At 38.1% G+C, this 22,589-nt stretch overlaps 1 protein-coding gene across 1 annotated transcript in view; it reads right to left on the bottom strand.

Annotated features, from left to right (window-relative positions):
• The window catches only part of cdk5rap2 (CDK5 regulatory subunit associated protein 2), a 53,620-nt gene extending 35,562 nt beyond the window's left edge, over window positions 1-18,058 (bottom strand). The window contains exons 1-12 of the mRNA XM_079834065.1: window positions 17,828-18,058; window positions 10,966-11,024; window positions 10,371-10,420; window positions 7,056-7,166; window positions 6,845-6,921; window positions 6,367-6,484; window positions 6,096-6,277; window positions 5,861-6,002; window positions 5,545-5,598; window positions 760-894; window positions 440-559; window positions 151-243 (exon numbers count right to left, since the gene is read on the bottom strand). Of these exons, the coding sequence (XP_079690191.1) occupies window positions 151-243; window positions 440-559; window positions 760-894; window positions 5,545-5,598; window positions 5,861-6,002; window positions 6,096-6,277; window positions 6,367-6,484; window positions 6,845-6,921; window positions 7,056-7,166; window positions 10,371-10,420; window positions 10,966-11,024; window positions 17,828-17,880 (1,194 nt within the window). The 5' untranslated portion in view covers window positions 17,881-18,058. The remainder of the gene's footprint in view (window positions 1-150; window positions 244-439; window positions 560-759; window positions 895-5,544; window positions 5,599-5,860; window positions 6,003-6,095; window positions 6,278-6,366; window positions 6,485-6,844; window positions 6,922-7,055; window positions 7,167-10,370; window positions 10,421-10,965; window positions 11,025-17,827) is intronic.
• Between the last annotated feature and the right edge of the window lie 4,531 nt (window positions 18,059-22,589).

The raw sequence follows: 22,589 nt of genomic DNA, 5'->3' as shown, positions 1-22,589 counted from the left end.
ACACACAGAAGAGTGTAATACACACACACACACACACATAGTAAATACGTAGCATGACGGTAGCTCCAGCTGTCAATCATCAGTTGATTCAAAGATTAGAGTCATTATTACTCAAAAGTGCACAATAACACATACACAATAGCAACATACCTGATATTTCTGTAATTTGGCTTTATGAAGAGCCTCTCGAGCCTTAGCCAGAGCCTGATCCTTCTCCTCAAGATCACCAGATAAATCCTCAATCTGAAAGAGAGAAAGAAAGAAATATACTGGAGGTAAAATAGCATTTTATGGTAATTTGTGTGGTCTAAGGTGTCAAATAAAACCTTATACTAATTCTCTGCTCTGAAAGAAATCTAATTTTAAGTGAAAATCATGTCATTTGAGATTGTTTTCAAATACCGCATGGAGTCAGTGTTGAAGTTTGACTGGGTCATACCTCTTTTTCCTTCTCTTTGAGAACTAGACTGAGGCCCTGGATGGTTTTGTCTCGTTTTAAAGAGTTCTTCTTCTCTGCAGCCAGCTCGATCTCTCTCTCCTGAAGCTCATCAGAAAGAGCCTGAAACACAGAACGAAACCCAATCAGACTAACACATATATCCTTTACTGTTTAAATGACAAGTTTAGAGGTCATGCATGTACAGAACCCATTTCTGAAAAGCAAGAAAATAATGTCATACATTTACCAGCAATTTTAAAATTGCCATGTCGATCTTTGAGGACTGTAGCTTAAATGTATGCGAGAGGATCTGTTTTTACCTTCTTTTCTGTCTCTGTCTCTTCTAGCGTGTGTTTGAGTGTCTGGCTGCTGCTCTTGGCCATGTTTAGTTCTTCAGTCAGCTGTCTGGCCTTCTGCTCCAATCTGCTCAGTTCATTCTGCCTTTCAACGAACACCTGTAACACATAAAAGCACATATTTGACAAACAAAAACAAGGCTGTTAAGCATAGCAATAGAATTCATTGCCCTTAAATGTTTTAGGCATCATTTTTTGTCGTACTCTACTGTTCGAGTAAGCAGAGGGTCATCAAAATCTCACAGCCAGTGAGTGGTGTACCTCCTGTTTGAGAGGTATGTAATCATCATTAAATTCCTCCTCCATCTCTCTCAGACTTCTCTCCACCCTCGATTTCCAAGACGCATCCCTGTGGGCATTTCCACGTGTGTACCGTGGATGTTTCTGTACTGGAATCTTGCTACCATTGCAGCGCGGGACGGGCCGCACTCCTTGCACAATCTTCAAGAGCTGAAGTATATCAAACACCACAGTGGTTGTTTCTACGGTTCCGGGGGTTGAGCTTTTCAGTGGCCGTGTCTGTCTGTAAGAGGATGCAAGGTCATGCTGCTCCACGGCCACTGATTGGAGGGAAGTTGACCGTGATATCAGAGCGCTCTTCTTATGCACGACGTCCAGGTAGTCTCGACTAAGAGAACGAGGTCGGTCTACCGGCTCACCAGTTGTTCTAGAACGTGTGCCGCTGCTCTGACGGGAACATGAATTTAATTTTGAGCGGTGCGAGCGATCTGTTCCTATTCTACTAAGAGGCTCAAGGCTCACACACCTCCTCAATTGACCTTTGAACTTCTCCTGTCGGCCATCACCAACCGTACTCACAGCAACAAGCCCTTGACTTCTTCCTGGAGTATCGTGAACGGTGTCAGTCCATGCTTGCCGCTGCTTTGGTTGAATAGGTGGAGGTCGCTGGATGCGTTGCAGCGGTTTTGGACTATGTAAATTTGCTCCAGTGTGAACTTCCTGTTTGAGAGGTTTCTGCGATGCGTTTCCTCCTAGTTTGGTTGGGTTATGCTGTCTGTATTTGTTCGTTATTTGCGTTTTCAGCCCATCTCTCTCCTTCTGCAGCCGCTGCAGCTGAGCAGCGTGTGTTTCCTGCAGCTGTTCAATGGCGACATCGCTTTGCACGACACGCTCGAGCAAGAACACGCATTTCCCGCAGAGAAACTCGCTGCGACCGTCCCGTTGCAACTCCACACCCAACACATGAGAGAGGACCACCACAAGCTTCAGACGGCCAGATACACTGAACAACCAACGACACTGACCGCCCTGCACGCATACGCCGCATATACGGCATGGGTCACGCATGTTCACCAGACGAACACTAAAACACTGACCAACAAACACTTCAAAAACATGGCATTGCAAAGCTCTCTGATCTCTACATATGATATCGTTCCATCCATCTGCCTCGCTCTGCACTGAACTAACTGTGCTCTGCCCACACACAGATTTAAACCCTCTAATCCACGCACACAGGAAATCCTTTGGGTGATGTGCACAATGTCTGCTAACACACACACACACACACACACACACACACACACACACACACACACACACACACACACACACACACACACACACACACACACACACACACACACACACACACACACACACACACACACACACACACACACACACACACACACACACACACACACACACACACACACACACACACACACACACACACACACACACACACACACACACAGAGAGAGTAATCCACTCAGCGGGTGTCTGATGAGAAGAGTTGTATTTGGGCCACTGATGCTCACTATGTGCCTTGGTGATGCTACAGGTCACACTGGAACATGTTAGAAGGGGCGGTAACACCCGCTGATATTTCAGAGTTTTCCCTTCCAAATGCTCTAAAAAAGGCATAATTTATATCATTTGGAATGCAGCATCAGTACACGAAACTCACTTACTGACAGACATCTGCTGCTCACCTGCGTGTGTGTGTGTGTGTGTGTGTGTGTGTGTGTGTGTGTGTGTGTGTGTGTGTGTGTGTGTGTGTGTGTGTGTGTGTGTGTGTGTGTGTGTGTGTTTGCGTGCACTGAACAGCGCTTGTGACACCGGCTGTGTGCAACTCAAGCCCCTTTCACACAGAGATTCCAGAAAATACACTGATAATGTGTGCCGGGATCGTTTGATTATACTATATTTATAAAAAAGAACAGTGAACATAAGTTTACAAGTGGGTAATTAAAAAGAAATTAAGAGCCATAAACCTGTATATTAAATTATTTTTATTTTAGGTACACTTGGGTACATTAAAACTCTATATTTCAAATGCATACAATTGTTAAATAAAATACAAATTTGATGCAACTTTATTCAAAAAATTTATCTGAGAAGTATTTTATACAATTTAGTTTTTCATGGATATTTTTATATATTTATTCTAAAACATAAAAGGGATATTGGATGATTTTCAGCAATTTTCAGCACAAAACAAGCTTTTCTTGCGATTTTGCCGACCGTCATGCGTGCAGTTACTTTTCATACAGGTGAAGCGCGTTCGGTTCATACCTGGACACAAGTCGTTGCCGTGGTAACGAACAACAATACCTTAAAGTTCTGACTTTTGTGGACTAACTTTTATTTGAGGAAATCTGTTTATAATATAAGCTGTAAGGTTTGAAATATTGGTCCTGCGCTGTCTATTGACTCAGTTGATTTGAATATGTCTATAATGGCTAACGTCGTGCTTAAGTGAACGCTCAAGTTTAATACAATGATGATAATGCAAAGCAAGCTCGGCTTGTATGCTCAGCTGTGGGGGAGTTGCAACGTCTGGGTGATGTCTCCTCAGCATTACAAATGTCGACAATGCACAGGTAGCGTTATTTAAGGCGAGCCGCCTCTCGCTCCTTTGTAACATCACGCAAGGTCAATAAGAGGGTGACATCTAGTGGAGAAGACTAGTAATTAGATTTACGTTAATCTTATGTTCAATGTTTGCGGAAATAAATATGAAAAAAAAAAACATTTGTGGCCTTTGAGAATCGATTTTGAATCAACTACATTTAAAAAAAAAAAAAATTACTCGAAAAATATTTTTTTTTGCTCAGCCCTAGTGTAACGTCTCCGCAGCGATTATGATCTGTGACTTCTCTCTCAGAAAATCAAGCTTGTGCTTTTTTTTTTTCCTCTGATTGGATCATAAACTAGCGCATCATGTACAGTTTCCACTAAACTGGCGAATGATCTCAGCTTCAGCTTCATCACTACAACACACCTCTTAAAGCATCATTTTTGCGTTCACACAGAAGGCACTCCAGCAATATTATGGCAATTTTCTGGGATCAACGAGTTATTCGAAAGGGGCTTCAGTGAAAGCAGTTAAAGGCACTTGCATCTCAAAATGCTTTTATAATACAAAATTAATTGAAACACAGTTATGTCTTAGGGGATTAAACAAACAGGAGTCAGGACAGAACATCTGATATGTCAAAATAGACTGTGCATTAGTGTGAATGCAGCCTATTAGACCGGCAGCAGTTTATTGTCAGTAATAATAATAATAATAATAATAATATGAATAATAATAATAATCAGACAGCAATAATGCTGAGAAAGAGAGAAAAATCCCTCAATACTCTTGTCTGGAAACTTTCAGATATCCTATGTAAAGCCCTCTTAGATGCTGAAAGCACTCTTTGTTTATTGCTTTTAATGTGTTTCTTTATGTAATTGCTTTTAATGTGTTTCTTTACAAATAAAATTCAGATTTAAAGTCGGTAAACTAATTAATAAGAAGAAGTAGATCAAGAATCGTTTTGGAATCGGATCGTGCCTCCCAGAATCGGGATCAGATCCTGAGGTTTGCAATTTTTACAAGGCAGCCAATAAAGATGATAAAAAATATCTCACAAATTTGCATTGAAGAAGGGACCTTAGCCATATACAGACCAGCAGATCACAAGGACTTGAGGGTGAAGTCTTCAGACTTAGGCCCCCTAACAACCACCTAGCAATGACCAAAGTGGCTAAAAATCACTCACAAACCTCATAAACCACTGCAACACTTTGGCAACCACCTACAACCCCCTAGCATCAGAACTCAGAGCAATTTGTTTTTAATGTTTGATTTCCATTAGCAACAGACACAGACTGCTGCCAACCTGCTTATCCAGCTTAGCACAGAGCCCTTCTACAGGGCTCCCACACTCTTTGACCTTTCCGGTCATTTTTAATTACAAGATCTGATTTTTAATAATGATTTTATAGAGATTTCTCAGGGTGGATCAGGGACAGAGCTTTTAAAGAGATATATTATAATTATATAATTATAATATTATGCTTATGAGTGCACAAATATCTATAATAAATCCTGAAATATGAATGCTACTCAAAGGATGAATCAGCTTTCAAAAGGCTGCATGGCCCCTTCTCCCTTTACAACAACTTTGTGTCATGCAAGACATAGCTAGCAACATGCCGCCCAATCACACAGGCCAATATCATAATGCTGGCTTGCTTACTAGCAAGCTTTACTCTTTATGTAACCCCTCCTGTTTGGCTCACCCACTCTAAGCGGGACTCGAACCCGGGTCCGCCGGCATGAGAGTCGGATGCTCTAACAAGGAGGCTAATGGCTGCAACCTCTAGCATCAATCGCCAGAGCGTATCTTGAGATCAGAGGAGTGAGGTTTACTCGCACAGCGACTACTAGCTGGCCTCCGTCACACATACAAGCACTCACGAAGAGGAACATTCTGGTAGTTGTGTGCTTACCTGTTTGTCTCTTTCTGCATTTTCTCTCCCACGGTCTAGTTCTTCCCTAAGGGCCTGTAAAAACAAAAATAAACAAAATATCATCACTCTGTGTTTGTGGATGTGCCTTTGAGATAGCATTACATTGGTGTAAGAAAGCCACTGTTGTGTTAATAAATCCTGAAATATGAATGCTTCTCAAAGGATGAATCAGCTTTCAAAGGTTGCATGGCCCCTTCTCCCTTTACGACAACTTTGTGTCATGCAAGACATAGCTAGCAACATGCCGCCCAAAAAGACTAACCTGTAAAAAAGACTAACCTGTAAAAAGACTAACCTGTAGCTGACTGTCTTTTTGGCCAATCAGGGAGTTCAGCCGTGTCATCTGTTCTCCCATTGTCTGGTCCGGGTCATTCCTCCGAAGCTCTCCAATCATGGCATCTTGATCTTTGAGTGTCACCTGCAGTTGCTCAATAACACTGTGGAAAACATATCAGGGATTTTCAGGATTACAAGTTACACTTCGTTCATGAAAAATTATATTTTAGTGCTTTAATTTCTTTCTTGATCACCTCTTCTTCTCCTGAAGGACTTGCTGGAGCTCTCTGACCCGTTCGGGGGTGGAGCCTGAATCAGCTGAGGGCCCCGATTGGTTGGCGGCTTGTTGCTTTTTCTCCAATTCGATATTTTTCAGCTTCTCCTGTTCAGCAATGGTGGCCATGCTTTCCAAATCCTCTTGGGCAGCTTGCAGAGCCTGAAGAGAAAGAGAAAGCCAGGGCAATGACTAAAGATAAAGTACATATTCTCAACCATTTGCTACAAACATTGTGCGGTTTGTTTTACCTCCTCCAGCTCTTGAATCCGAGTGTTGAAAGCTTCTCTGAGTTTGTCCATTTCTCTGTGCATCTTCTCTCTGCCATCCTCAACAACTCCTCGACTGGTTAAACTCTCTAGTGCTTTCCTACACACAAAAACACATGCCATTTAGATCTGTGCCTTACATTCAATGCCTTCTACATGTTTTCAACTGCAAATATTTATTTTTCTGTCCCACATTAAAGCAAACTATTGCCACTTGGTAATGATATTACAGCCAGAACAATTTGATATTTAATGTCCATGTGGAATATGATTTTGGACTGATTTGAACTATCACACGTCTTATCTTATGTCTTATCACACGTCATGATTGGTTAGGACAAACAAGCAACAAGAAGAACAAAGAAAAAATTGGTTTTATTGCTTGACGTTGTATCATGTCACACCAAATTAGGATGGATAATTAGTAAAAATAGGAAGTGAACATGTAAACAGGACTTACGATGCAGACACAAGCAGTTCCTGTTTCTCAGCCAGATCTCGTTTCATTGACTCCACCTCCACCTTCAGCTCAATGTTCTACACACACACAGATATAAACATTCCTTACAATCAATTAAATGAGATCACTGTGCATATAACTACTACGTGCATCAATATCCATTGATGAACAATGTAATATTTGTGCATGTGTGACAGTGTGTATCAGTAACCGTTTTATAAATTTCCTCTGTGGAGTCGTCACATTTCTGCTGCACTCGTTCTTCCAGAAAATAGATCCTGAGCTTCAGGTTAAAGTTTTCCTTCTTCAGAGCTGTGATTTGCTACAAGGGAAACACAGAAATGACTCAAAATATACACAAAGACAATACAAACAAGGGGATTTTTTATTTAAGCAGTAGTTCTGGAAACAAAACAGGATGGAATTCACACATAATTTTAACAAACCACAGCTCTCCATAGATCATCATAGTGATGCTAGTTTCATGAACAAGTGTCAGATCTTTTAAATGATTTTAAATGAACTATTCTTTCACACTAAACCTTCAGTTCTTTCTCTTTTTACAATCCTCAATCATGAATAAACATGAGCAGAGCTGTTCTTCAAATAACTGAGTTGCAGAAAAAGAGCGAGAAAAGGGAATGGGGAGGGATGGGAGCTAAAAGAGAAACAGAGCGACTATAACGGGCTGTGTGTGGGTCAGTAATGAGGGTTGGCATGAGTGTGTGTGTAAGAGAGGCTGGCGGGGCAGTGAACTGTGCGTCATTGTACCCCGAGTGTTTTTCCCTTCAACATCTGGGGCAGAAAGAGGGGGAAGGGAAAGAAAGAAAGAAATCCAAATGGAGTCTGGAATAACCACAAACACCACAGTGATGGGCAGTTGTACCTTCCTCTGAAAGGTCTCAGTGTTTCTCCAGCACACAAACACACTGTCTCTCTCTAGACACACACACACACACACACACACACACACACACACACACACACACACACACACACAGAGCCACAGGAATGCACACAGATCTTTATCTCAGTACAAAGAAATAAACCCCTTTCCTTAAATGGACAGGCAGACATTCTATACCAGAATCTCACGATTGCCACAGAAACCAAAATAGTTGCATGCGGTCCCATTAAAATGAAGCTCAAAATCATTAAAAAATAAGACAGGCACTTAAACTGATAACAGTGAGAATGTTTACACAAAATTATCTCTCATTTAAACTCATTTTAAGGGGTTAGATCCAAATCAATAAACAAAAAAAATGCAAGAAAACTGTTCAAATATGATTTAGAAATTTCAGATTTTAATAGGTGTGCACATTGAGCAAGCTGGAAAAAAAACACTAAACATAAACAGAGATAAGGAAAATACTAGGGCTGTAATCTTCCAGTCGACTAGTCGATTATTAGTCGATATACGTTCTGGCTCGACCAAAATTCTGATTGGTCAATTTTTTGCAGCGTTTACTTCATTAGTTTTGCCGCGTGTAGTTTTGTCATTTCATCAGGTGGAGAGCACTAATTGCTAATGGGGGTGTTTTCAGAGCATCCTTGTTTTCACTTCTTTTGGATTAGCCCAACCCACTGGAGAAGAGAGACAGATTGAAGTACGCTACTTTGCTGTATATTATTTAATTGTGGGAGCGTTTTTCTAGTCAGTCCTCTTCTACCATGTCAACAAAGACATCGGCAGTGTGGCAGCATTTTTTTTAAATAGAAAAAGAAAAAAGTCGATTGCAAATTTTGCAAGCAACAGTTTGCATATCACAGCTTAGGTTGCCCCGTCTGTTTTGAGTTGCCCTGTCCCTTTTATTATGGTGCAAACTGCAAATTTATTTCTAGTATTATTTATTGGATTTGGGCACTTTATTATTTTTTTATTTATTTGGAGCCTAATGCCACTGTTTGTATTAGTTTTGAGCCTATGCTTTATTTTTCAGTTATGCACTTTATTTCGTTTCTGCTCTTGATCTGGCTTGTTTAATAAATACTCCTTTTTTATTAAAGTGGACGTGCCTTTTGTGTTTAAGAGTAAAAGTTTTAAGTTAATAGTCTATTCGTGTCTCAGCCGCGAAGCTGAGCTGATCCTATGTTCGAGCTGCACAGAGCAGCTGAAATGATAGTGTCTGTCAGTTATTATAATACATATGACAAAAACAATTGTCTAAATTGTGTTGCATATTCCTCAAAGGTTCTTGTGATGATATCACTAGTTGACAACATAGTACTATATTTTTTGAAATCATAGGCTATTTTATTGCGCAGGTGCACGTGATGCAACGCTGTCAGCGCCTCATTTCAGTGCAAAATAATCAGGTCAAAAACTTTTTAAAGGGTTAGTTCACCCAAAAATGAAAATTCTGTCAGTAATTACTCACCCTCATGTTGTTCCAACCATGTAAGACCTTCGTTCATCTTCGGAACATAATTTAGTATATTTTTGATGAAATCTGAGAGCTGTCTCACTCCTCCATAGGCTTTCAGAGGGACTGAAACTTGATGGCCCAGAATAGTAAGTAAAAACGTCATTTAAGGAGTCCAAATGACTACAGTGGCTCTGTATTAAGTCTATCATGCGACGAAAATACTTTTTGAGCGGAAAAACAACAAAAATAACGACTTTATCACACTATTATTGTTGTTCAATTTGAGCCTCTGACGAGAGTTCGCGGGAGTGCCACGACGCATGCGCGAGAACTGAGATTAACCCTACTCCGAAAGAGTGAGCAGCCAGTCAAGTAGTAGTAGAAGAAGAACGCCGTAATCTCAGTTCTCGCGCATGCGTCGTGGCACTCCCGCAAACTCTCAAAAAGTATTTTCGTCGCATGATAGACTTAATACAGAGCCACTGTAGTCATTTGGACTCCTTAAATGACGTTTTTACTTACTATTCTGGGCCATCAAGTTTCAGTCCCTCTGAAAGCCTATGGAGGAGTGAGACATTTCATCAAAAATATACTAAATTATGTTCCGAAGATGAACGAAGGTCTTACATGGTTGATACAACATGAGGGTGAGTAATTACTGACAGAATTTTCATTTTTGGGTGAACTAACCCTTTAATATACTGCAAATAGCCTACTAGGTTTTTTATGTTTATTTATAATTCATTTAGGCAGACAACAAGGCTACCAAGTACTGCACACAGTGCGCAGCTAATTAATTAAAAAAAAAATTTAATTTTTAGTCGATTTTTAGTCAAAAATGTCAGGACTTCAGTCGAACAAGATTTTCTTTGGTTGATTACAGCCCTAGAAATTACACACATTTTTTAAATGTGTCATTTCTAAATGTGTGTGTATTCGGTTTCTCTCAAACTATACAGTCCCAGATAAAAAGAAAAACTTCTGTTTATTAAATCATGTAAGAATAATGAATAAGCCCACTCAACAGATATGTTTCAAAACCTATCAATACATCATGTTTGGCATCATAGGCACAGTTGCCTAAAAAGTCTGACAAAAGCAAACATTCTGACTCAATTCAAGATTGAAGAACTTTTCAGATTTGTTGTTGTACTTACGTTCTCGTAATCTTTCATGGTCAGAGCTTTGGCTGGAGACATCCTCTGTCCTGGAACCAGAGGCGTTACAGATGACAAGACAACAGACGAATGAACAAACACACTTCTGTTCACTCCAGAAATGATCATTATGTCACTTATTTTCAGAGTATTTCAACCTTTGAGGCTTTGATTAAAATCTGATTATGACCAAGTGGTTTGGTACGCAAGGACAGGCTTCAGAGAGAAACACAACACGCGTGTGAGACCATGTGTGTGTCTTCATAACAGATTTAAAAGGTAAAAGGCTGGAGGCAGGAAGAAATGCTTTTTCTGCTGTTTTTCATCTCATTCTTTTTACAATAACAAGTCTATACCCCTTAATGTGCTTAAGCACACATATCTAAGTGCTTAAAAGAAAATACTTCTGTTTTCTGTGAATATATATTTCAGTGAATGTGTATTGTGTGTAATAAAGAGTATTAGTTTATGACAGAATATTGTGATGTATTGAACTGTGATATGTATTGATATCAATCGTGAGGTAGTTGGCAATACCCGCCGTAGTCATGTGGTGCTCAATAGATTATATTAAAGGATATGAGGGAATGTGTACCTGTTATGTTGTCCATGCTGAAGTCGCTGCTACTCAGAGACTCTGGCAGTCTGGAAATACTGCAACACACACACACACACAACACAAAGAGATAAACATAAGTTACACATATACACAGAGACACTCCAACAACAAAATACACTGAAACCACAAAAAATACCAAACCTGTCAGCATTCATCAATGAAACAGGTGCAAATATCCTATACTATAGCATCTATTCTATTTCACTATCCAGCTCATAGAGAATGGACAAAGCATGTCTGTGGATGCTATTCATAATCCAACCTCAAGGCTGGGAACAGGAGCAGAAATAATGTTTGTATGCTATCATAACTATAAAGTGCAGCGCTGGCTACAAGCAAGAGCATGATGTAAGCAGGCTGTCAGAAGCTAATGTGAATGTACAGATCACAGCATGTTTTATGTTGTGTATGTGTGTGTATGTGCTGTGACTCTTGGCTTCCTAACAAGCACAATCCCCTTGGCTCCTCAGACAGTCGTCCAGACCTATGGCAAGTCCATTAGGACACTCTGCACACTGAACTTACATAAGACTGAGCAGCTGTCAAACAGAAGAGCCTCGCCAGTTAAAGCATCTGATGCATTCCTGAATTTCTTATGAAATATCCAATGGGTGCTTTCACACCTGCCTCGTTTAGTTCGGTTGAATCGTACTAGAGTTCGTTTTCCCCTTTGGTGTGGTTCGTTTGGTCAGGTGTGAAAGCAGCAATCGCACTCGGGTGCACACCAAAAGCGGACCAAACAAGCGGACTTTCAGCGGACTTTTTTACACTTTCAAACGAACTCTGGAGTAGGGCTGCGCAATATATCGAAATTATCGAAATATCGCAAATGTACATATCGCAATATGCATATCGCAAGGGCACGCAATATCTGAATGATTTTAATAGGCTACTTTAACATTGTGAAAAGTGTACGGTTTAGGTTGACGCACATAGCAGAGAATAGACTGAGCACACGACTGTTACTTATGTGACTTGCTTGACTTTAAAAAGAGTTATTAAACACAATAACTTGCGGAAAAACAACTCCTTGCAGTCTCGCGCTGTCTGACACACACACCGAAAAGTACGGCTTGTGCGCACGTTTTTTCGTGTCTTGTTACACACTTGAACTGTCAAACACACACACAGTTATATCAAAATGGCTGTCTTGATGAGTATTCATGTAAACACAGTCATAAATAGATTTTACACACTTAAAGCAATATCGTATCGCATTTCACATTATTTAACAAGGATATCGCATTTTTCTTCAATATCGCACAACCCTACTCTGGAGCGGTTCTTTTGTGGTGAGAACGTGATCCGACCTCGAACAGAACCAACTGCAAAAAGTACTGATCATTTTTGGACGAAACCAGCTGCCATAGTCAGCTGCGCTGTGCATTATGTGATGAGGAAGTGTTTGTTGACAGTTTGCACGTTAGCATCGCAGCTCGCGGACAAACTTGGGAGTAGTGAGGAGGTGCGGAGCCTCATAGAAATTTGGTCTGATGACCATATTAGGTCCCAACTTTCGAAAACTCACAAGAACAGCGAGATCGTCGCTTAAAGTGATGAGCGATGTGCGCTCGCCGTTTGCAGTGCATTAGAGCGTTGTTTTCAAGCTGCATCCACGCTTCATTATAGAAATATGTTGTTTGCATATTGTGGTGTATACAAACAATGTAATAGATTATGGTCAGGGACAAAACCAGCCCGCACAGTCGTAGTTTAGGATATACGCCATGGCCAATGAGTGATGTGGATGTTGTCATGTGACTGCATTTTGGTTCGTTTCAACTGGTTCGGAGCTTCGGACCAAAGCAATCGGTGTGGTATGAAAAGCAACCAAAAAAGCTGAAAAATGCTACAATGTATAATTGTTTGCCCTTGGTTCAGACTAAATGAACCGAACTAGAGATGTGAAAGCACCCAATATCGCAACCAGACCAATTTACAGGCCTTTATAGGGATGCACGATATTGGATTTTTGCCGATATCCAATATTTTTCAACTCATTTTGACCGCTACAATATACGTTTATTTTTTCCCTTTGTTTGGAAACACCTTTTTTTTCATTCTGGTTTCAGATTTCTGAGGTCTCCCTACTAAAAGGATACTTGTTAAAGATAAATGAATGTTCATAAAGTTATTTTTATAATAAGAGCATATTAAAAGCTCTTAAAATAACAATAATAAAGTCAGTCATTTTTCACCCCAGCCAAATTCACCCCCATAGGATTTAACGTTTGTGCACATAAAGTGGGGGTGGCATGAGATCAGTTGATGCTGTCTTAAGCTTAAAAAAAAATTATATCTACAATTATTTTAGAGCTAGTGACATTTTTTCTTTCAACTACTAATAACAGTGTAGAACACATTTTTACCATTTTTAAAACCGAGATTGATTGACCAACATTTATATTTTATTATTTTTATGTTGGTGCTGGATCACCGATATGCAGAAAGTAACAATTTTTCCTTTTTGAAAAAATAATAAATAGCCTAATCGTTAGACTACTAAAACAATAAATGCCTACTACACTGTGAGGTTTTTATTATGATGATGATAATTATAATAACAGACATTTAAATTTGATACTGAAGAATCAATTATCATCAGTCTATCTGTAGTTTAAAACAATTTAGCAAAATTTTCTCTCTAATCAGCTAAAAAAAGGTGTAAAAAGTACATATCAGCATCAGCCACTGACAAAACCCTCTAATGACCACTACATCCTATTTGTGTTCACAGAACAGTAACAAGGGGTGTAACAATATATTGTGTCACAAAAATCGCAAAACAAAACTGCAACAATATGTATCGTGGATACTATTGACTATGTATTGTGAATAGTTACTTTAGCCCTATTAAGATGGTAATTGTTTCTTGTGGGGTCGTAAGGTATTTTCATCATTTACAGGGGTTAGTCAGTGATTTTATTGCCGTCTGAATCCAGAATGTCAGTGTTTTTACATCGTTTTTACCACCCGCGTAAAAACAGAATTACCTACTGTTTTCTGTCAAACACCAAGGTCGTGTTGTGTGGTAATTTAATTGCCGTCCGAATCCACATCTCTGAGTTTTTAAGAATGTATCACTTCAAAATTCATATCCTTTTTGACCACTACAGAGCACCGTACGGTTGCACTTCACTGTAATTTTGGATGCATTTTAGAGATCTAGACATTTATTACTGAAATGCTTTACAAGAGCTATAGCCTATATTTCATGCTCATAAAAGAAAATCATGTAAACATTTGAAATGGGCCGTTATTACGGCAGCAATTATAGCCTATATGTTAAAATAACCAAGCAGCATTATGTTTACCCATAGACCGTAAAAAAATATGGACGACGCGACTTCATTGACTTCCGCTGACCAAAGTTGAAGCTTTCATAGGCCCGCTCACGGCGCTGACATCTCGGGACCGAGTCTGCGCAGTAGAGAACAGGAAGTAGAGGCGCGATTATCAAAAGCCCGCCCACACTCTCGCAGATGCAGAACAATTCATTATGTTGGTGTGAAATAAACAGTTATGGAAGTGTAGAAATTAAAGCTAAAGCTCCAATCTCCTCCCAAAAATCCAGAAAAAAGTTTGTTAGTGCCTCAGTGACAAGTTCATTCAGAGAAGCCGTCAATCTCAGCTGTCAATCATGACGTCACACCCCCCGTTTTTATAGCATCAAATAACTCACTAAAACTAAACTTATTTAAAAAACGAACACTTGAAATGAAATTATTGTAATAAAAACTGCCTAAAATGACAGAAACCATCTTTAGGAAACAATTATTTGAAGTGTAATTAAATTGTTTAGTGTGTCTCGCGCCCATTCTAATACATGGAGAGGCGGGGTTTAGGAGCTATACTGGGACCGGCCACCGGGGGGCGATCGAGGCGCGGAAGCTTCAGTTTCTGACTGAAGCACTACAGGCTTGTGTTTACCTCATGTAAATAAAAGGCTGTGTTAACTCATTAGCTCATTTCCATGTGGAATAAAATGACATTTTTTATTTTGAGATAAAATACAAGACAGAAAACCATTTTAACTATAATGTGCGCATATATATATATTCCTATTTTTAACAGACTTAAATAATGAAATGATAATTAGGATATTATTTTCCTATTATTAAAGGGGCTACATGCGTTTTTCTGAAATTTAAACTCGCGACTGACACCTGTGGCCAAAAAATAGAACTGCTCTTATTTTCTGCTCGCTCTCGCAGCGGTGGTGACGTCACATCCGCAGACAGTGCGGGAAAAAACGACCCGCCAGAAAATAGGAAAAATAGGATACAGGCTTATAGGTGCACCCACTGTGAGCGGACAAGGTGTCAGTATGCTCATCAGGAGATGTTTGAGTCATAAATGGTCAAATAAAAAGGCTATTGTTACGTTTATTTGGGGGAAAAAGTTGCACATAGCCCCTTTAAATTAAGCATTTATTCTTATTATACCAAGTAATATGACATTTTAGTTATAGCATAAAATCATGTTATTGACCACATGAGCAGTGCATTCCCACAGGTTCGCAGGATCACAAAACTCACTCCTCCACCGTGAATAAATCACCATCCGAATATGCGTTTTATCACTGAGGTGGCATGCAAAATTATTTTTACGGACTTCCACGTGAGAAACAATTACTGTCCGAATAGGGCTTATGTGAGGAAAAAATTCCAATTTACATTGTTTTAGTGATTAAACTACTATATAATGTTGAATATAAATGTATAATAACGCAATGGGGGAATATTTGTGGGTCCTGATAATAATGACAAATGTCTTTTGTTACCAGTAACAAGTGGCCTACATTATTTTAAATGTATCTAGTCAGTGACAGAGAGCAAGCATATATTTATCCAAAAATAATTCTGTATTTTCAGCTTCAGAATCATGCACCAAGGCCAACCCCAATGTGATACCAAATTTAGCATTTTAATCAACAACAGTACAGTTTTTTGTCAACCTTTTGCCATATGTCATGGTGTATCGTAATATCGTATCGTATCATGAGTTCAGTATTGTGATATGTATTAAAAAGACATGAGGATACGATTACACCCCTTGTAAGAAGAAACAAAAATGCAGCCTAACAACTTCCATAATATACATATAGCATACATTAAATCACGTGCGTGTGAAAATTTGCTCAACGGTGCAAACCGTGTGTACTTTTGTGCATCTGTTTATTGTAAATGACAGCATCTTGAGTGGACGGAGCCAAGCGGATGCACCACGTTCAGCCGCTCCACAACAAAACACATCACACAGCCAAACAACTTCCTCTTCTCACGTTTTCCTGCACTGTTAGCATTGAGCTAGCCACAGGAAGACACACAAACTATTATATAACTGTTTCATAGGTTTACATACGAGTCATTGTTTCAGAAATGTATCTGAATTGGTAAAAAGCTCATATCAGATGTCAGGGAATAAAGCAGCTGACTGATATCAGCTTTCGTCTTGTGTTTCCCCCACAGGCTCACCAGCTGGTTCATAAAAGTGACACTACAATGACCATCAGGACAGCACAGACTGATCTCTAACTGGACCATCAAACTCAAGTGTCCTTCAGCTCTCGCCAATTAAAGACCTGAACTTCACAAAGTCTGATCTCTGGAATAAAGCACCAGAACTAGTACACATCTACAGCACTAACTCTATACACAAGCAGCACAGGTGTAAAAGTGTAATAACCTACCTACATCAGTCCTTCATGGTCACATGGCCACAGAAAGGTAAAAGACAGAGATCAGGGTGTCAGATAATAAACAGGAGCGCTTTTCCGCTATGTGCCGTTTCCAGGAAGGAAGAAGTGTGTTTTCTTCTTTGACAGCGCATGATCTACTCATAACTGCAGCTAGACTCTCTCTCTCTCTCCTCTCTCTCTCTCTCTCTCTCTCTCTCTCTGTCATCATTTCTCAACAACACAACAATATGCAATGCATCAATTGCATTCTGTGCACCAGCAAACTAAACTAAAATCTCGTCTGGCTGCATTGCATTCGACTTTATGTACTACATGCACTTTTATTTCATGCATAAACTATATTTAATGCAATGCACTTGCATGCAAAATGTTGTTACTCTATTTGAATCCTCGTTGATCCCTCCTGTCAAGGTTTGTTGATCATGGATTGTGCACGTACAGCCTGTCCAAGGTATTTTTAATATGGATGTGACACCTGAACACAGTACACAATGTCAAAAACAGCCTCGTGTGCCCAGATGATTTAGAGATCATGTCCCTGCTATATTTAACTAAGAGGATCATGTGTGTTTTGTTTTTAACATAGGGGCTATTAGACTCAAACTTAAACACGAGTCAAACTAAGACCAACAACAAAAGCTGGATTCAGACTACCCCATTTAAACACAAAATATCAATGCAAAATAATTGACTTGTGATTTATGAATTAAAAATGAATCAGACACGATCAGAAATGCGTAATTTCAGCTGTCAAGAACACACATTAACTGTCACACTGATGAAAGTGAAAAGCAAAAGCATCAAATGCATCATTTCTGAGATAATAGAGAATAAAACTTGCATTCACCAACTAAATCAGCGGTTACATTAAGTCATACAAAACAAAAATAAACGTATTATGTCCTTGGAGAATAGTTTAATGTGCTGTAACATATTCATAAGCTCACAGTGGTTAACATTAGCTTATATCCAGCGTTAACTTCGTTTGTCGAGGTGATTCCCAGTAACATTTTGAAATTATAATGTTGAATAAACAGAATAATAGAAATAGTATTGTGATTCATTCCATTCAAGCTAACATGCTAACGCTACCTGACAGAAATAATTAAAAAAATTAATAATAATAAAGCGCTTCACCTCAGATTGATGTCAAACGGCAGCGTTTGATCCTCTGCGACCACAGAATCCATCCTGGATCAAACTAATAGTATTTTTTTTTTATCTGTGAACAATATCTCTCTCAGAACATGATGTCCGTTGTGTTATTTTTGAACGGTGAGCGGTAGATTATGAATGTAATTTCAAAGCAGACGTTGGAACCGCCATTTTAAAATCCGTGACATCACCACACGAGCTCGCGCAAAGTTCAAGAAAGTTGGGCGGTTCACAAAATTCAAACGCGATTGCTTGCCTTATAAATATTAATTAGCTAGCGTTGAATCTTATGGGGAAATCTATACATATTAATTAGATTGTGCTGATATTGCCTGATAACCTTCCAATGGCGATGGATTATGTCTTAAATATTAAGAAGGTTTCGTGGCGGTAAGCGCACTACTTTACTGGGGCGTACGAGTAGAGGCATCATCTCCCCAGATGATTGGACACATCAATTCGAAAGCCCGCCTCTGCTTCACTCCTATTGGCTGTTGAGTCAATTATTAACCGTCAGGCTGTCCGCAAAGAATATTGAACGACAGTTTATATTCCTCCTCAGATAATGAAATCCTAAAATATTGACAAATTAAACATGGACTAATCTTCCAAGATAATGTTTGTTTAATTTGATTGTACGAACATTTTACGACATTATTTGTAGAATAAATTAAGATTCTGAATACACATTAAACTCATTTCGAAGTGAGTTTAAAATCATATTGATCATATAAGCGAATTTTGAACATTTATTTTTGTGCAATTGTAATTCAAAAGGAATAGCAGTTAGGCTACAAACGATATTAAGAGTATAAAAATTATGTTTTTATTGTTGTTTTGGATACGTTTTCATTTATGATTGAACTCATGTTATCAAATGCGAACGTAGTTTGGGTTTTGATTTTTAAATCCTTTAATACCCTTTGTGATATTACAGAAGAAATGGTCTTATTTCTGCTTTCTAACACTGGATATGTTCCTTCAGATCAAGGGTTTTCAAACTTTATGATGCCAAGGAGGACCCCCTAATATGATGAATCTTTTATGAGGGACCCCCTTCCCAAAATCCATCTATATATTGTTATGTAGCCTATAAAAAAGCAAGATAAAGGGGACTATAGTGAGAAAAACTTACTAGAAAGATACAAAGCAAACATATACAATTCTGGAAAGTATGTATATGGCATATACATTAGAAATGAAACAGTTCGAATATTTGGTAGACTTTGAAATTTTCTGGGGACCCCTGGGGGTCCTCGGACCCCAGTTTGAAAACCCCTGCTTTAGATAATGCAGTCAATATCCTGTGCATGCTTTGAAAAGGCCATATCCAAAAGTCTAAATTTACAGCTTCGAAACCAAATTTTATTGTATTTTGTTCTGAATTAAAAAGTCTTGCAAATTCCCTGTGTAAATTTAAAAGAAACAAAAAAAGCAATTAAAACATTCCAGATATTAAATAAGATTATAAACTCACCTTTGAATAGAGATACAATGTTTAGATGAGATCTTTCTATCCCCCCACCTGAGGCATAACAATTATAAAAATAAAAAAATAAAAAAAAAAAATAAAAAAAAATATATTTATATATATATATATATATATATATATATATATATATATATATATATATATATATATATATATATATATATAGATAGATATCTAGATATATATAAATATATATATAATATTATTTTATGTATTATCTGTTTACTCTCTCCCTCGTACCAAGTAAGTTTTTCTTTTAATTGTTAAATTCAACTTTCAATATATGTTGATGGATTGAATGTTAATATTTGTTACTTGAAGATTAAATAAAAATAAATAAAAGAACATAGTTTGTAAAGAGACTATCTGCTGCCATCTGCTGACAAGAGTAAGCTACTAAATCTAGAATCATAATCAAATTGAACAGTCAAAAACATATATATATATGTATATATATATATATATATATATATATATATATATATATATATGTATATATATATATATATATATATGTATATATATATATATATATATATGTATATATATATATATATATATATATATATATATATATATATATATATATATATATATATATATATATATGTATATATATATATATATATATATATATGTATATATATATATATATATATATATATATATATGTATATATATATATATATATATATTACATTTAAATAATAGAACGAGTTAAAGGAACGACAAAGGAATTTCTTTTAAAAGTCTATAGAACGGGGAGAGTTTAAACAGCTTTGACTAACCAAGTGAAGGTTTCTGCTGGCAGTTTGAGAAGCTGTTCAGATTCAACAGTTCAGGTCTATTATTCCATTAAGGTCTATTCCATATCCAATGTCACTGTCAGCATATCAGCAGTGTCATCTTTTCCTAGACTGTAGCACCCAAAAAGATAGTAGCCTGAAATCAAACATGATCATTCTTAATCATGTAATTGTAAAAAAAACCAACAAAAAAAGGTTTGTGTGTAGTGGAAAGACGTCAACGGAAAGTCTCATTGTTGAAGAAAAAAAAAAAACTGTTTTTAAAGGCCCACAATGTGGATAGATGTGTGACATTTGTACTGGTTTGACCTACTCATGTGGTCAGAAATGCCTCACAACGCATGCATGTTGGTTTAGGGTTAAAGGATTGAAAATATTGGCTCAGTTTAAAAAAAATATATATAAAAAAGGAAAGTTCTCGTGATGACTGAGTACCAACGTGTGTCTGTGGTTATGTGGGTTTCACAGAGTGAGAACAACACACTTGGTTTCTTCTAAGTGGTGTCTGCTAGCAGTTACAGTCATGCTATTTCTAATATTTTAAACAACAAATCACCCTTTTTATTTAATAATTACATTAAATATCTACTGCACTCCAATAACTGTGGCACTGGTTACTATAACAATGTTATACAAACTATGAATGTGGCACATCATTGCACAAGCAAGCTGATTTATGGTCATGTAAGCGTATATTGTCTCTATTATCTGTTTATATTTATTATCTGTACAGAAATATAATATATAAAACTGACAAAGGCATACTGTGTGTCAGGATCCCAAAATAGATTCTTCCTGCTGATGCTTCACGTCTCCTTAAACGCTCGTTTTTTTGGGTCGACAGCTTATAAAAACGTATTTCTGTGTTGTTTAGCTTGTTTGCTGTACACCTTGTCACATAGCAGCTTTTAGACATTGTTCTGTTTTTTGTTATAAGTCCGAAATGACAAGGAGGCAGCCTCACGCAATGCAAAGTCAATGGAGAGCGTTGGATTGTACCACAAGCCACTCTAGAACAACAGACAGAATCAGAAGCATCTCGCCTGGGCTAAAGACAAAAAGGACTGGACTGCTGGTGAGTGGTCAAAAGTTATGTTCTCTGAAGAAAGTGCATTTTACATTTCCTTTGGAAATCAGGGTACCGAAGTCTGGAGGAAGAGAGGAGAGGCACACAATCCACGTTGCTTGAGATCCAGTGTAAAGTTCAGTGATGGTTTGGGGTGCCATGTCATCTGCTGGTGTTGGTCCACTGTGTTTTCTGAGGTCCAAGGTCAACGCAGCCGTACACCAGGAAGTTTTAGAGCACTTCATGCTTCCTGCTGCTGACCAACTTTATGGAGATGCAGATTTCATGTTCCAACAGGACGTGGCACCTGCACACAGTGCCAAAGCAACCAGTACCTGGTTTAAGGACCATGGTATCCCTGTTCTTAATTGGCCAGCAAACTCGCCTGACCTTAACGAAGAGGAAGATGCGATATGCCAGACCTAACAATGCAGAAGAGCTGAAGGCCACTATCAGAGCAGGCTGGGCTCTCATAACACCTGAGCAGTGCCACAGACTGATCTCCTCATGCCACGCCGCATCGCTGCAGTAATTCAGGCAAAAGGAGGCCCAAGTATTGAGTGCTGGACATGCTCATACTTTTCATGTTCATACTTTTCAGTTGGCCAAGATTTCTAAAAATCCTTTCTTTGTATTGGTCTTAAGTAATATTCAAATTTTCTGAGATACTGAATTTGGGATTTTCCTTAGTTGTCAGTTATAATCATCAAAATGAAAAGAAATAAACATTTGAAATATATCAGTCTGTGTGTAATGAATAAATATAATATACACGTTTCACTTTTTGAATAGAATTAGTGAAATAAATCAACTTTTTGATGATATTCTAATTATTAGACCAGCACCTGTACATGCACAAAAAGAGCAGGTTTTTCCTTCCACTCAAAAATGGGCATTTACAACATGGTATAATAAATGATCTGTGTAGTATTTTTGCTGAAGCTTCACAGAAACATTCTGGGGACACCTGAGACTTATATTACATCTTGTAAAAAAGGGGCATAAAAAGTCCCCTTTAAATAACTGAGCATATGGAGGGGAACAATACAAAATATTTCTTCAAGTAATCATTTTATACACCTTTATACAACCAACTACCATATATTGTACTTAGAGAGATTTGAAAACCAACCAAATGTTTTAGTCCAAAAAATGATTTGTTGAGAAGGTCTATGTGCAAAGCCACTTTGTCAGCATTTTGTGCGTGTCGTTTTTTTCAAGGCTTAGGTTTAGTGGATAGATATAGCTTAGTATAGATACTAGTTAAAAGGTAATGTGTGGTCTGGATGTCTGTGCTTTCGTGAAATGTGTGTCTGACTGTGGTTATGTGGGCTTCACTGAGCAAGAAAAACCAACCTGATGTCCTGGCACTGCGTATGT

The sequence above is a fragment of the Gobio gobio genome (genome assembly GCF_949357685.1).
Source record: "Gobio gobio genome assembly, chromosome: 14".
Taxonomy (NCBI): Eukaryota; Metazoa; Chordata; class Actinopteri; order Cypriniformes; family Gobionidae; genus Gobio; species Gobio gobio.
Note: the sequence above shows the minus strand (reverse complement) of the source record. Positions and strands in the feature narration are given on the sequence as shown.